Source organism: Netta rufina, assembly GCF_964035555.1.
Source record: "Netta rufina genome assembly, chromosome: 6".
NCBI classification, from domain to species: domain Eukaryota; kingdom Metazoa; phylum Chordata; class Aves; order Anseriformes; family Anatidae; genus Netta; species Netta rufina.
The window spans coordinates 25,193,832-25,211,187 of record NC_140129.1 but is presented as its reverse complement, the minus strand read 5'-3'; the positions used below and the strand labels follow the sequence as shown (position 1 = coordinate 25,211,187).

General features: G+C 36.6%; 1 protein-coding gene across 7 annotated transcripts in view; it reads right to left on the bottom strand.

The window, feature by feature from the left end:
• The window catches only part of MYLK (myosin light chain kinase), a gene marked incomplete at its 5' end in the record, with an annotated part of 144,274 nt that overhangs the window by 43,189 nt on the left and 83,729 nt on the right, over positions 1 to 17,356 (bottom strand). For all 7 annotated transcript variants that reach the window (XM_084288744.1, XM_084288746.1, XM_084288745.1 and 4 more), the window contains 3 exons: positions 1,379 to 1,532; positions 4,931 to 5,058; positions 6,721 to 6,771. In XM_084288744.1, coding sequence (XP_084144870.1) covers positions 1,379 to 1,532; positions 4,931 to 5,058; positions 6,721 to 6,771 — 333 coding nt within the window. The remainder of the gene's footprint in view (positions 1 to 1,378; positions 1,533 to 4,930; positions 5,059 to 6,720; positions 6,772 to 17,356) is intronic.

The following is a 17,356-nucleotide window of genomic DNA, read 5'->3' as shown; positions in this document are numbered from 1 at the left end:
AGTCCAACTTGTGCTACTGGTGTTTTGCCATGGATTTCATCAAAGTCCAATTTTTGCCTTTGGCATTGTACACACTTGCTTTACTTACTCACTAGCCCACATACATGTATCTGTAAGGGCAGCAGAGCCAATGCAGTTATGATTGCATCACTACAATGAAGCTTTGCTTTTTTGAACTAGACTTTGTCCAAGTGTCTGGGCAAGCTCTGCACTCCTGCAGTAGAGGGGTTCTTCATGTCAAGACCCCTCCACAAGCCATAGAGAAGAGAGCCTAGGAACAGAAGGATGCAGACTAATGTTTTAAACAGATCTCCCTCTTTGCCTATAGGCATTTCTTAGATTTCCCTGGAAACCATTTGCAGTACATCCATACCAAGGTGAGTTCACTGGCCTTTTCAAAGCTGGATGTCACAGCTATAGGTTTTCTCTAATACTCAAGCAGTTATATATGCAAAGATACTGAAACTGTCTAACAGTCTAAAACTATCTGTAGATATCCACAGCCTGCTGCAACAAACCTGGTGCTCTGAAGTTGTCATCTGACAAGGCTTTTTGAAACTTTATTATGCTTTAAGTGATTCTTCCATAGTTTAGATGTGTATTTAAAATATATGTGTCTAATCCCTGGAAGTCTTCAAAAGACGTTTAGATGTAGAGCTTAGGGATATGGTTTAGTGGAGGGCTGTTAGCGTTAGGTTGGAGGTTGGACTCGATGACCTTGAGGTCTCTTCCAACCTAGAAATTCTGTGATTCTGTAAAGTTCCAGATGTAAAGAGGTCCATATTCATAACGGACTGCCTCTATCCAATGCTTTCTGTCACTATAAAACAAGTAGACAACGGTAGGAATTTCAGTTAGAAGGATAAAACCTCCCTCCCCCAAGCAACAGGATGTTTTCAAATTTACAGTCTAAGAGGAGTCATCTCAGGCCTTCCTGAACTAGCAGTTTTAAAATTTGCAGTCTAGCAAACATCTCGATGCTACAAATGTTAAATGTGAAGAGATGGACTATAGTGGTATCTAATCAAAAATGGAGACATGATCTTTTTTTTTTTCTTGTGTTTTTATAAAGTCTGGGCTATTTTACACCTCTATCTATAGTCAGTAATTTTGGAAAATATAACATATTATAACCCTACTGAAGTTGCTTGCAGTGGTTATTACAACGCCGCTATACAGTCCAGATAATTTTTAAAGAATTCTTGTTGTTGTTGTTTGTTTTTTCTTTTTTTTCTCTCTCTTTTTTTTTTTTTTTTCCCAGTCTTCTTAACTTACATGATAATTTCATTTAATTTTGCTTATTGTCATATATATTATGAAGTGAATGTAAATTATTGTCTCTCATAAGTATATATCTAAATTATTATTATGGACTCACCAACAACTGTAAGGTTGACTTGTGCTTGTCTGCTGCCAAGTTTGTTCTCTACAACTAGTGTGTAACATCCACAGTGTTCCTGCTTCGTTGATGATATTGTTAGCTTGCTGCTGTTTTCAGCATTCTCAATTTTGATATATTCATTTTCTTGAATCTGTCAAGATGAACAGAAAAAAAAAGATCTTACTGGAGAAATTTCTTTACCTCTATACATGAAAGTGCTTAAATTACAACACAAGGTTAGCATAATGATAGTCATCTGCAGATAACTATCATGACAGTGAATTATGTGCAGTTGGTAAAGAGTGTAATCGATATGAGACACCTAGAAACGCAGTGGAACATTACAATTGCTCCAGTCCTGCACCAGAAACAAGGATCCTTGTTTCTGGTGGGACTCCACTATGGAACAGGATCTTCACTTTCTGTGACCCCTTTGACAGGCTTAAAGTGTACACTGTCTAGTTGGCAAAAGAACAAAATTTGGTCTCATATAAGTAACGCACAGTGACCACAGTGTCACAAGGGTTTAGTTCTAAATACCCTAATTCATTTGCCATTCCTTTCAGAATCTGAATGTGCAAGTCATCCATAGCTATGACTTTTACCCTCATCTCAACCAGCCTTATTCTGTACTTCCATATAAATCAGGGTAACAGTTTCATTGTTTTGAGCAATTGAAGATGTTGTTGCCTGAAATGGAGATGTAATGGTACAGCGGTGCAGAGACAAGTACAAACAGCAGATTTAGCCTTCCTACGGCGTTTTTATTTTCTGGAGAGCCCAAACTTAAAATCTCAGCTGAATACCATAGGCATATTATGAACTAGCTTTTAATTGAAACTAAGCTATCATAGCATAAATGGCCAAGGAGACTTAGATTTTAATCAGTATTAACTCGAGACACGAAAGATTACTTTAAAACCTCATAATGCTACATTGCAATTATAGAAGTTGTACACTGTGTTCTTATGAAACAGACAACAATGTCAATGCCCTTGTTCCTCCCACCACTTCCTTTTTAGATAAGTGACTCTTCCAACTCATTCTCAGAATTTCATTAAAAATGAAGGCTATTTAGTTTGGCTTATCTTGTCACATAAATTCAGAGAATAAGGAATTACAAGGCTAAGATCAGGACCTGCCCTGCTTTCTCCTCAGCTGAGATGGAACATGCACACTGCTATATGCCCAAAAGTAACCTGAGAAAGTGGCTCCTACAGTAATTGCTAGAGAAAGTTAGTAAATGGGATTATATAGGATTACAGTTTAAATTTTTCTGAAAGTTTTCTTCCCCACGTACTTTGTTCTGTGATTCTACACTGGTTTACATGCTTTGCTTCATTAGAACTAGTCAAAGGATAATAGTAATAAAAAAGCAGTCTAGTAGAACTGGATATGCATTATATACCCATTGCAATGGGTGTAGACAACAGGAAGGTAGATTCCCATGTTCCCAAAAGAGAATCACTGGTTATAGTTAAGAATCTACAACAATTGGAAAGGTTAAACAACAGATTTTGTTACTCAGCTAACGATAGAAGCTTTCAAAATCTTTCTCGGTGTTCTAGCTAAGCATGGCTCCAGCATCACTCCACTAGATTGCAATCATGTACAACTGTATGGCTCATAACTTGGTGACATTCCCTTTCTTCCAGCAAAAGACAGTTGTCCAGAATGTACCTGGGGGAGGCTACTGTGGCTCTCTTGAACCTGAGGAAATGTGAGGAAGGACATAGAGAGAATGAATCCCTCCTGCTCACAGCTGTATACAGTGGAAGGGATGAAATCAGAATTCAACACTCACTGGCTTTGCTCAGATAACTACAACTAGTCCCCAGGAAAGTTATAAGAATACTTGGGTGATTTTCACCGTTACGACTGAGAATGGAACAGGGTTGAAATCAACCACATGTGTAGAGGAGGAAGAAATCCAGGATAAAAATGAGGAGTGATGATAAGTGAAAAAGAAAGCAAAATAATTGTGCAGCACAGTAATAATAATTGGCTATTACTATTGGCTATTATAATGCAGCACATAGTCATTGGCTTCCCAATTAATTCAATGAGTGAAAGACTGCTACCCTCACTTATCCTCCCACAATGTTTATTAACCTTCCTGAGGCTTCATCTTTTCTATACCATTCACCTGCCATCCTGACCCATCTAAAAAAATTATTACCCATCTGAATTTACAAGTTTGCAAGCCTTTAGATTGTCTCACAGCAAATAATTAAAAAAAGAATTGTAAAGACGGTTACTTTTACCATCCTTTTACAAATGAAAAAAAATGTTAAACCAGAGATCTGATATGGGTAGTATTAGGTGCTGGTCTCAGTTTATACTTTCATTTTGTATATAAAAAACTTGAAATTTACACAAATAGGACTGTTGTATTCATTGGTGAACTCAGAAACCTGCACATACCAGCAGCTCACTTTTGAGGGGTACATTTACCCATGTGTCAAGACAGATCTCAGCCAAATGGGGAACTCAGTGTCACTTCTGAGGCCTGTATTTGTGGAAATGAGTAGACTGCTGTTTAATTCCAATCTTGAAATTAAAGTATTTTAAGGAAGTTTGAGAGTTCAGGGAAATGAAAACAAAAACACTCTTTCCCCTAAAACAGGTTATTTAGGCTTAGCAAAGAAGGAAGCTGGAATACCCTTTGGTCTGGCAAACTGTTTAGAACTTTTTAAATTAAATGATGACCCATCTGGATTTAGAATATAAACTTCCTTGTAGAAGGAGCTGTTTTTATTTATGTTCTATAGAGTGCATAACAAATTCAGAACGAAATAAACACAATAGCAGCTACAGTACATATTTACATTTGCTCTGTCTTAACATGGCACTTCATCTTCCAACTTGTACTTGCATATTGGATTGTTTGGTTTAAAGTGTTTTAATTACTCATTAAAGAAACTCTTTTTATAAGCTGCCTTTATGGACATATGCAATACAATACAAGGAAAGTAATTCAAGTAGAAAGAACTTTAAATCCAGGGGATGAGGGCAGCACTGTTGCTGATAAGCCTTGCAGTGTGACCTTTGTGTTTTAAGATATTTCATTCAAGTTTTCTGCATGGCACGTTGCCCCTCTGACATAGCTTTAGAACTAGCATAAATGAAGAAAAAAATGTTTCTAAAGGACAGAAACATTTCCTGTGAAATATGTCTTTGAGATACTACATCCTTTGCATCAACTATATTTTAATTACACGGTCTAAGGCTTTTCTCAAAGGAACAGCCATTACTTTTAGGAGAGAGAACACACAGCAATGGGTTTAAACTGTAGCAAGAAAGATTTAGGTTTGGCATTAGGAAAAGAATTTCTAACGTTATGGATATTTAGGTGCTGCAATAGGTTGCCAATGGAGGCTGTGAAATCTCCATCATTGTAATGTTTTCAGCAGAGGTGAGGAAAACATGACAGGAATGACATGGATACTGCCAGTCCCTGGAGAAAGGAGGTTTATAAGATGGGTTTTTGGAATTCTTGTCCAGCTATATTTTTTTATGATTGTTAAAACAGAACAGAAAACAATTTACCTGCTTACGGAACTTCATCCAGGTGCAAGTTATGGGTGCTGTTCCTACCACCTTGGCAAACAATTCCACTGATTCACCAGCACGGACTTTTCTGTCTTCTGGGAACTGAGTAATCTGAGGAGGAGTAGCTGACCAAAATAAATAAATAAATAAATAAAAATCATTTATATAACTATGCTTTCTATTTTTCTTAAAATTCAAAACACATATTTATTTTGGTTCAACAGTTTCAGAGCACCATTTGAAATACAGACTGGCACTTATCTGTTGCTTGCAATAGAACAACACTGTGGACATTTTTAATTCTACTGTAGTGAAGCAGTAACAATCTACACATCTGAAACTGCTCATACAAGACCAAGGCACAGAAATCTGAATGTGGAAATTGTCAAAACCTACCACCAACTCCAAACAGTTTACAAAATGCTTTGCTGTAAGATTCTTCTTCACTTTGTATTTTTGAAGGGCCCCAGCTAACTTCATCTCAGTTTGCACATGATGAGAGGGTCTGCGAACCTGCTCCCTAATGTCACTGGCATTCATAAAATCTAAAATTTAACAGCTGCCTTTGAATATTCTTTCTAGAGCGCCCAGGTGAGCATCATGTGGGATATCTATTATAGCGGTAAGGAAGAAAATCAACATTTTCTTCATCATATACAATTCTCCTATGAGCAATGACACATCCTTCTGTTTGTGTATTACAGTCTTTTCAGTCTTCCAGTCTCATTCTTATTCCTCCATGTTGGAAACAGTTATTTGTCCTCCTCTTCCTTCTCATCATCTGGGTATCGTTAGATGGCAGAACCTCTTTTTCAATTAGTGCCATTTCCTGCCTCTCAGCTGTGATGCTGAGTGTGACAGACCCCTGGCAACTGCTAGGGACAGATGCCAGAAATACCACATTCTTGACAACTCCAGGGTTAAACCTTTTCAGTTGCTTTACAGGAGCAGCATGATAAAAAAATATTTTTGGGTGAGGGACAGCAGATATAAAGATATTTTGACAGAAGTATTAAAAGGGACTCCCTAACACTAGAATGACTTCACTGCCAAAAGTAACATTCCCATCCAAAGCATAGGGCTACTGGGCATGAAAACAGTGCTTTTATATCCTTTTCAGTGTCAGTAAAACAAAGTGGTTTGTTTTCCTTAGCAAAGCTTTGTTGTTGTTGTTGCTGCTTTGTTTTGTTTTGAAAGTGTCTGAAAGAAATTAGGCTGAGGCACACATCTGCCAGAGAAAACAGCTTGAATAGTCAAAAAGCCTGACAAAGTTTTAGGACACTGAAAGCAGTTTCTTACAAAGGAACTTTCTAGGTAGCTTTAAATATAGTTTTTCCTAGGAGAATGCTAACAGACAAACAAGTTACCATAATGCCAGTTAAGAGGACATGTATGTATCAACTTCTCTGTGGTACCTACTCATGCAGATGTGGCATTCTGTGATACATATTAAAACCTTTTTCACTGAAAGCTAAGCTGTGTTGAGGATAGAAAAATGGGCAAGAGTTACAGTGCTGACATGCTATAGGATCTTGCTATAATTTATTTGATAATTACTTTTTTGCATGCTCATAATTTAAGTTTTAACCATGTGTAACCTTATGAACAAGTTTGAAAACTGGATTCAGCTTTCCATTTTTGTCCTCACAGAACTTCATGCCCACTATTTAGTAACACATGCATGATAAATTCAGTAGGTAAATGGCTGTACTTAGAAATGCATTGTCTGTATAAAACAGTATTGGTTTATTATTTATTTTAACTAGGTGATACATGAAAATGATTACCTGCTTTTGGAGGAGTCTTTGGAGCTGGTTTCTTCTTCACTGTTGCTTCACCTAATAAAAAAAAAAAAAAAAAAGAAAAGAAAGTTAAGTCAAAGGTGAATTTTGGAAGGTAGCAAATAAGCTGCTTACATTCATAGTGATTCTTTGTTGGCACTTGGAAATCTACAATGTTCTTGCAGCATATAAAACTCAAGAATTAAAAACACTTTCAAAAAACACTTCTGATATGCTGAATGAGTCTCAGAATTTTCACTGTTGAAATGGGAACTTTTAAAAGAGTCAAACAAATCTGCTGCACATATCCCATAGTCTGTCATACTCCATTCCTCATAGCAGTTTAACGAGGTGAAAACACAAGGCCAAGATCCATCTCATATTGACTATCTGCCCAAACTTCAAGCATAATCAATGCTGAATGAGCTCATTTAAAACTAAAGCAGTGAACACCATATACTAATCATGTCATTTATGAGATAGTAAAGAAACAGACATATACAGGCAGTAAATACTTGTATCACTTCTCTGCTACATCTTCTTCCCTAGGCAACTTTTTCAAGTATTCACAAAAGAAAGGGTCATGGCACCCAAAAATATGGCCTAGTATTTGACACCTGGGCACCTACATATCAGGAAGACAATGTTCTACAAAATTGTGAATGGTAAATAGAAAATGATTGAGAAGACAGGTATGTAGAAAATGACTGTTCATTATTTCTCAGAAAAAAAGACCTAGGGGCTATCCAATTAAATCACCAAGGAACAGTTCTAAAAGAAACAAAAGAAGTGTTTTTAAATGTAGCACGCATAAGTTAGGTTCACAGACAAACAATGTTTTGCAGGTCAGAAACATAGAAAGGTTCAAAAGGACAGCTTCATAGGAGTTATGTCTAGTGGTGGCCATTAAATATAACAGTCTGGATGCTTTCAAACCACTGAATTCCAGAAGTGGAAGAAATCATTCCCTTTAAAGCACTCTTTTTATCTGCTATCCTAAGCATCCTTGTCAGAGGATGGCCTCTGCTCTGAAAGGACATTTCTTCTTTTCTTGTGCTCAACTAGTCAGCTTGATTGAGCAGCCTGGCTATTGAGATATTGTTGCCTGCAATGGAGGTAATATATGCTAAGTGTTTTTGAATATCTGGCAGCATCTACATAGGTGCCTAGCGGTAGCCATTACAGTGTCAAAAGGTTTGAATTATTTGGATCATTGTTTAAAATACCTCAAAGTCAGAAGACATTGAGGAACTAAAACCAAAACAAAAGGGGAATACCAAACCCCCCACCAAAGCAATAAAGACATATTTTTATTTTAACTTCCTTTGCTACTTGCAAACTACAAGCTGTGCATGATACCCAGGCAACATATCATCTGATGCCCTGTGAATAAGGAGTCATGAGAAAAGAACTCATCATGGGGCTCTAATATCATAGACAGTTGTGAAGACTTGGATTTTAGTTTTAGAGCTGCTCAAAATAACAACTAATGTGCTATAGGTTGTTAAAAGACCAAATGCTTTAATAAGTAATGGTTTAGCTGTCAACACCAGTGTCTATCCAGTACATTCTGGGGAATATTTCACTATGCTCTGAATATAGAAGTTGTTGTCACCTTCTTATATAATATTGCATTTCATAGTGATTTTCTTTCAAGGTATGCTTAGCTTTCATATGCTCTGTCTTTATTGATTTTGTTGGAACCAGAAATACTAAAATGGAGAGGTAGGATATTCTTGCAGTACTTATGGCTGAGTCAAAAAAGAAGACTTAGCTATCTCCCAAGGAAGCCTTTCTTCAGTGACTGTCAACTCAACAGAACAGTTAAAAGTTTAGATGAGTACTTCTGCGGACTTTATCCCAGTATAAGTGGACCATATCTTCCTTGTGGATTTAACTTTTTAAATAGAGGCCTTCAAAGAGCACTATTGCTCATTGAAGGGACCCATTACTTTTGGTCCATTAACCGGCTGACAAGTCCCCTGGCTGCTATAGTAAGTGACAGCATATATATTTCCAGCTCCTCTTTCCTGCCCAAGCTGTACGAGCAAAAGTGATAAGTGGTATTTTCAAAGCAGTTCTCCTCTTTAACATTACATGGTCACACTTACTCCAAGCTCATTTATTTCAGGCTGTAGTTACAGTTACGTGGTTGAAACTGAATACTTATATATCAGGTGCCACTTGGAAGGGCTGGAGAATCAAGCCCATCATCAACTGTTAAACATCCCCATTAATGAAAGTATTCCATTAGCTATGCATTAGATGCATAATCCCATGAAAACTCAGTTATATGATTTAATAACATGCGAATATTTTTTTGTGTGCTGCATTTGACTTCAGATTCTCTTCTCTAAACTGAGGATGGAATAGTTGCTTGATATATCCTCAGAGTTATAATGGCTATTAATACTGGTTAAAGCAACGTCATGAATTCAGTTACTTTCATCCTCCATTAAGCTTGATATGAACAAAGAACACCAATGATGAATAAAAAGTACCATTTGTCAAATGACATCTTGGGTTGCAGGCACTATTTTTATTTTTCAGAACTGTCAGTGGCTACAAATAAGAGGAAAACCAAATTCCTTAATCCCACATAATTTTCACTCAGCTTTTACCTCTTGGCATTTGTAGTATATTTGGTGCAGTATCTTAGCTAACAGACAAGGTTCTGGTGGAGTTGTCTCATTCTATGAATGTTCATATTTCACTCTGACTCTTAATACATGTATCTCAAGATTTTTCTTTCACCTGGCTGACAATGTCACTCTCTGCCTTTGCACAACACATACATAGCACAGATGTCTATATACTCAGATGTCTCTCTCACTTTTCCCTGCTTACTATCTACTATCCAGTTCATCACAGAAGGGACCTCAATAAAATAATTCGTTCATTCACAATCAGTAACATTAGATTTATCGCTGTTAAAGAACGATGCTTCTGTATATTCAAGGATGTACAGTGAACCACTGGGTATTACTTTACCCTATAAATGGAATAAATGCATTTTCCAGGACTACCTCTTAGACCTGGAAGAAATAAGGCTATGTTTAAGATGGCTTAAAAGGTTTTCACCTCAATGTGGATTTTTATAGCAGCAAAGCAAATAACACAACCCCTTCACCTTATTTAGCTAGAACAATGCTTTTTATGTGTAAATAAAACATTTTTGTTTAATTTTTCGTTTTTACCCATCAGGACATTACATTAACTTAACTGAGGATATGCAGACTGTCACTGGACTTCATCAAACCATGGAGACTGCAAAGGGTTGTTGGAAGGTCTGGCTGAATATCCTGTTTTGCAGACACAAATAGCCCTGAGCAGAAATGAAAGGCAGGGGCAGTGTGGAAGGGAATGAGTAGGATACATTGCTACATCCCTGAAGCTGACTTTTTTGGCTGCTTGTGTACACTCTACTGTTCTTAGACGTTCCTTAAGAATCCCAGCTCACCTCATGCATCTTTTGAAAAGCAGCTTTTGTTTCAAAAGCTGCTGGAGACATTGAAAAAATCTAATAAGATTAATCAGAGTTGACAAGGTCAAATGATTGTTTTCATTAAAATATTTAAGCCTCTTGGAAATGTTAATGCAAGTCTGCTTTTTTTTTTTTTTTTTTTTTAAAAAAAAAAAAAAGAGTCTCTCTTTTGATATTTACATTGAAATAGGCCGAAGCTGAAAACCAGTCTGGAAGAAAAAGGACATAATATTGCCTCCTTAAATGAATCTGCCTGCTAGAAATGATTTAATGTAAACATCACAAGGCTGGTATTTACATAACTTTATAGGCAGGTTTGCCTCTTAGACAGTTTGTGTCTGGGGGGACATACACTAAAAAAGGGAAAGATTCCATACAGTCTGATAGCTGTGGGACATTTGGTTGTGAAGTTCTTTGCCCTGATGTTGAATTCGTGAGAGCAGATATGTTCAGAAGCCTGTCTTTCTTTTTTGTTTCCCTTTTTTGGAATTTTACTAAAAATAGTCATAGCCCTCCCCTGAAATGGCTCTCTGCACAACTTGCTGTCATAAAGCATGAAGTAAAAGTCTGTAACAGTCTGAAAAAACACATCAGTTCTCAAAACAGCATTTCTAACCAGTTCATAATTCCTACTATCTTTCTTTAGGGATATGTCTAAAGTTATGTGCATATCTTGTATAGGGATGGATTTCAGCAGCTGTGAAACAAGCATAGTAAATATCTAACTGTTAAACATAAGGAGCAAGACATTTCTCTAGTTCTGCCTTCTTGTGTAAGTCTCATTTAAGATTTAAGTTCAAGGTAGAAGAAGGGCCAATGTCATACTCTAATATTATAGTCCCATAGGAAACCATTTTCCAATCACGCGAAACTTTTCAAGATTTTGCCTTCTGAGAGTTGTTTTTTTTTTTTTTTTTTTTTTTTTTTTTTTTTGTGAGAGTGTTTCCTTAAGGAGACACTGGAAAAAAGTCATGTCTATAATGTGTTAGACATCACAGAAATGAGAACATATGTACAGGATGTACAGGAGACAGAAAACACAGATTCAAGTCTCTGCTCTGTCTTCTCCATCTCACATCAATGTATGTGGGATGTGACTTGATGAGGTCTCTGTCTCCCACATGTAAATGAATCATGATGTAATCTCATTCTGACCCTAGGGACAGACATCAGGGTCTGATACCAAAGGTGACAGTTTTCTGTATCTTCACTACCCACTTCTGATGCTAGAAAGCATAGTATGACTGAGACCTAAAAGTACAGAATAATAAAAAGCTTGGCCTCATGGTTAAGGCAATAACTTACTCAGTTCTAACTTTGCTTCCATCACAGGCTTCCTTGCTGGTGCAAAAACTTGTTACAAGTATTACTTAACACAGACAAGCTTAGATAAGAGGAATATGATGACTAAAATTGTACTAAAAGACAACACATCATTACTTACCAACTTATTCATAAGCTCATGAACCTATGCTAATTGCTACAGAGGAAACCAACAGTGACAATATACCAGAACCAGTAGCCTGAACACTGTCTAGGTTTGAAAGTTAAACAGTTCCACTCAATTGCTTCTCAAGAAGTAAATTCCTCATTCTGTTTCCAAATAGCTATTTATTATCTAAATACAATAAAATAGAGAACAACTCTGATTAAATTTGATGACATGAGGAAATTAGAAAACTAAGAGCCGTACAAGACAGTCATTTCAGTTTGCGTGTTTCAGTGAGGATTTTAGTGCCTTTTATTTTCCTCATTAAAAACAACTGACATTTTGTTGCAACATCCCATATTTAGCTTCTAAATCATGCAGAGATTGTCCTCTAATTGAAAAAAATCCAGCCTCCTCTTCCATCAGGGAAAAAAGTTCCAGGAAATATTCACTACTGCATTCCAGTCAAGAAAGAGCTTGCATATACTAGCACACTCAGAGCTTCAGCAATGCAGAATAGCACACTGAAAGTAATTTAGTATTTTAAAACAGCTCAGCTGGAGGAAAAAACAATTTTTTAGCTGTTTGTCAGCACTGTCCTTGAACAATTTCTGCAGTTAAAACAAATCTGAGTAACACAGAAGAGATCCAGTATCAAATGGAGCTTACAAACAACCAAGTCTTGTGAATTCCACAAAAATTTTGATAGGAGCAAGATAACTACATTCATTTCTTAAATATAGGTTCCATCTTTGCATTTCTCATGTCCTGCAAGAACATCTAGAATTAACTGCTAAAATGCTGTGCTTAACTGTGTATGAACAGCAGTCACTAGCCTGCTACCCAGTCTGTTAGAAAGGAAAAAGACTGTCATGCCCTTTAGATGTTTGGGATCTCCAAATGATTTCAGTGGGAAAAACTAAGTATTCTGTGCTTTTGCACATTTATTTAGGCAATGGATTTAGGTCTCTTTTTGAGAAAAGAAACTTTAGTCAATGTTTCTATTACCTGCCAAAGATCTGCAATTTCTAGTCAATGACTTAACTGGGAAGTAACGGTGTATGGCATCTCTTCAGTTCAAGGCCATGTTGCAAAAGCCGCACTCATTTTTCTCTGCATGAGACAGTCAATAAACATTTCTGTCTTCTTCTGTCAACATACAGCTATGTAGGGTGGACTGTATGAAAAACACATGGAAAATATTGTCCCGTGCCAATATTTAACTCAGAAAATGTCAGCATGGTGTGAGCTGTAAAGTAACCTGGAAGAGATTCAAAATGCATACCTGACATTATCTAACAGTGCTGGACTGGGCATCATGGAAAAGTGATTTACAAAATACATTAGTATTTCTCCATGGCTCCTCTACAGGTACTGTAACTGAATTTTCTTTTCATCAAGGGAAGCAACCAGCCTTCATGGTTACCTAAGTTAATTCTTACATTGCCTTGCTATTTCAGCCAGTTTGGTTGGAAGGAATTGTGCCACAGTTATTCAGCCTTGGACCCTAATTCTGAAGAATGCATTCAGCACTTCTCGTTATTTAGAATTTGAAAAAAAAATTAAAAAGTATCTACATCTTAATAACAGTTCATGGCAATTTTATTTACATATACTTATTGACATATTGATTTTTTTCCTTGAAAAATTTTGGTAAGAGACTTCTCAGGCACTGAAACTCATATTGTTCCAACACACTAAGTAGAGATCTAGGTACTTCACATGCACTGGGCAGAAAACATCTTGGTTCTTCTTGAAACAGTCAGAACTTGAGCAGCACGAACCTTCTGGGAAATGAATGGGACTGAGAGAACTGGTTTAAAGAGCTTCAGTGAGCCGTAAAAAGTATCTCAGACTATGCTAGAGACCAAAGAAGACAGCAGCAGCAGCACAGTTGCCAGACTACAGTTGCTACATAGTACTGTCTTATTTGTACAATTAAGAGAACAACTCTGACCTGATTAGTTACTTCCTTAGCAACTCAGTTCTTCCCCTAGAAAGAGGCAAGTTTTATACTGAAAACAATCTCACATGACAGTAAAATTTAGAAACATTTTATGTTCATCCATGCCATGTTTCACATTATATTGATGGAATATAATCAACCAAAAACTCATCAAACTTAAATTTTAAATGTAACATTTTCTTAAAATGGTGTTTGCAGATTTGAATTCTCTGACAAGATTGTTTATTGAAGAGCAGATAACAGGACTGCGTGCTAATCATTTGGCCACTGACTCATAATTTCTTCATGGTAATTAAAATGCTTAAAATCCCCCCTCCACCCCCAAGCACACACACACTATGGCAATGAATACATAATATGCTAAGAAGTCCTCTTTGACATATTTATACTTATAACCCTGTTCCAGGGATGCCACTGTTCAGCCTGAATTCAAGTACCAACACTGTTGAGAAATCAGACTTGGTAAGATAAAAGCGCAGCCTTCTAGAGGATTAAATCTGGAAAGTGTCAGTGGAGACATTTTATTAACAACTGTCAGCAAAAGAATGCATCATTACTTAACTAAAATGTATTTGACATGAAATCAAAAAGATTTATATAGTAGCTGATATAAAAGATTTATATCAGCAAGATGCCAAATAATGTTAAATAATGTATCTTGGACCCCTTTACTTGGAGGTGTGTGGAAGAAGTTCCTTCCTTTGATGTAATTTTATTTTTCAGAGAAAAGCAGAAGAACTTATGCTTGTGCCATCAAAGCATGTGCTGGAGCATTCCTTCAATGTATGAGGTTTGGGTATTGAGAACAGTGGGTTTAACAACTGCATTACTCAGATGTGGGAATCCAGGATATCCTGTTAGATTTTCATACGAGTGATTTTGACAGGTGATAGTTGTCATCTCTTAATATCTACTGGAAGTAGTGCTGTGAATTAGCTCTCAAAAACAGTAGGCATTTCTCTCTAAACACTTTGATGTGATGCTTAGATTTAGGAGGGTTATTTTCTAAAGCATGAAAGCCAACTCTTTTCTCACTAGCAATGAATGGGATACAGTTTCTTTCTACTATATTAAAGTTACATTGCAAAGCTGAGCCCTGGTGAAGTTTAAGAAATAGCCTCTAACTGTTGTAATATACCTTTTCACAAAACCAAACCAAAACAAAAAACAACCAAACAAAAAACCCCAACCACCAAAGAAAAAATAAAAAAAAAAATCTTAAAAAAAATCTAACTTTTAAAAAACTCATGACTTATGTAAATGTTGGGGATGTTGGTTTAAAAAAAAAGTACATTCTGTGTATGGTGTGCAAACTAATCACAAGACCAAGCACCAAGAAAGCTGGGTTCCAGACCTGCAAGTGAATGCCCCTGCACTTGGGCTAGTTGCTCAAGCTGTGTTTTGCTGTTGTTTCAGTTCTTCAGTTTAAGAAACATAAAACAGCACAAAATTTTAGGAGGTATAGAGTAGTAAAAGTTTGGTTTTTCCTTTTTTTTTTTTTTTCTTTAAAGATAATTATTTATTTATAAACTATCAATTCATTATTTACTCTTAAAAATCTCAAGCGGCACTTCTATTTTTCCAGTCTTTTGGGACAAAAACATTTATTTAATGACCACTGAAAATTTTACAAAGTGGTCTTGGTAATTTAAATGAGTAATTCCCTTTAAATATCCTTTGAACTAACTTCTAATTTCAATGGGAAATTTGTTCCCAAATCACTTTACATCACATGATTTTGAAGCTCCCTAGAGAAATATTCAAGTGGTGAGGATTTTATCTTAGCACTTCTGCTGCGGGGTTATGTCAAGCTAGAAGACTCTTAACACTATCCACTTATTATACTGGCGTTACATGTAGTATGAAGTATGATAAATAATAATATGTTCCAATTTTCCACTGTCTCTTCTAGTCCGTGTAGAGGAAACACAACACTTATTATTCTCAGTAGCATTTCACATTCACCTAGCTTTTCACATTAGCATTTTCAGCACATTTCTCAGGAGCATTTCACATTCATACAAGTGACAAAGCCTGAGTCAGTGAAGTCAGTGTGGAATGAACTGGTTCTGACATGAGAAAAAGAAGACATCCTTCTTTCTCAGGATTGATATTGATTTCATTCAGATTCAAACCTGAATCTGTTTGTTTTTCTCAAAAACATTATTATTTATTCTATTTAGCATTTCAGAGTTGCTAAATGCAACAGACTCATAATCATTACTAAATTCTGGTGATAGAATACGAATTTTGAACAAAAAAATGCATTCAAATTTTGCTGAGTTGCTAACATAAGAACAATCTTTCTGCATGTAAACACTGCAAGGATCCATTCAGAGATCTTTTAAAATATTGAACGCTACAAAGCTGTCTTAGATGCTTTTCTGAGAGTAACTGCTTATTCTAAATGACAGTCTAGTATGCATAGCATTTCAAAAGAGTTAATACCCCAAATTAGATTTACTACTGGATTTCTGTATCTTAGAGAACCCAAAATTCCAATAATAAAATAACATTGTCAGAAGGAGTCAATGGGACAGCAATTATTCTCACAGTGAGAAATTTTCTACAGATTAGAATCTACAGCTACAGATTAAACCTACAGATCAGCATCTACAAATACCAGAAGCATTCATTCACTTTCAGAAAAAGAAATGTACTGATCTTTGCTTTCAGGAACAAAATATGAAGTCTACTGGATCAGTTTTGTATATTTTGCCAATGACAAATGTAATGCTCATTTCAGACAGACAAATACCCACAGTCCTTCAGAGTCTCAGACCAAGATGTTAAAAGACACCTGTGGAATCTCTGCAGCCAAATCCTTTTAAAATTAAATATGCATTTTTCCAAAGTTTTCTAAAAGCTCTTCTGAAGCCCAACATTCTGTCTGGTTATCTTGATGCTTTCAGTACAACATAAAACATGTATTACAGACATTTTGAAAATAAAACTTATCAGAAGTTCAAGAACTTTAGACACTGATATAACATGCCATAGAGCATTCTGAAGAAAATAAATCACCATTATTTCAATGTTTGTTTCCCAGTTATTACTGAGTACAGAATTATGAGCTTCCATTTTACTTCCTATATCCAATGTCCACTAAAATCAACAACAAGACAAGCAATGATTCCAGCAGGATGTGGATCAGGTCATACATGAATGTATTTAGATTTAATTCCCACTCTCACTTTCTCCTGGGGAAGCTGCAATTGATAACAGCGCTGGGAAGATGAGAGGAAGCTAGGGAGAGTGGCTGACTCACCAGAGTGCCATGCTGCCATCCAGAGGGAGCTGGATGGGCTGGAGAGGTGGGGTGACAAGAATCTAATAAAGTTCAAATGAGGAGAAGTGCAAAGTCCTACACCTGGGGAGGGACCAAGCACCAGTTCATGGTGGGGGCCAGCCTGCTGGAAAGCAACTTTACAGAAGAAGACCTAGGAGTCCTGGTGGACACCAAGCTGAATATGAGTCAGCAACATGCCCTTCCTGCTAAGAAGACTAATGGTATTCTTGGCTGCAATAGTTAAAATACCATCAGCAGATCAAAAGAAGTGATCCTTCTGCTATACCTGGTGTTGGTGAATATTGTGTCCAGTTCTGGCCCCCCAGTACAAGAGAGACATGGACATACTGGAGAGAGTCCAATGTAGGGCCACCAAAATGATTAAGGGACTGAAGAACCTCTCCTATAAGGAGAGGCTGAGGGAGTTGGGACTGTTCAGCCTGGAGAAGAGGAAGCTCATGTGGGATCTTATCA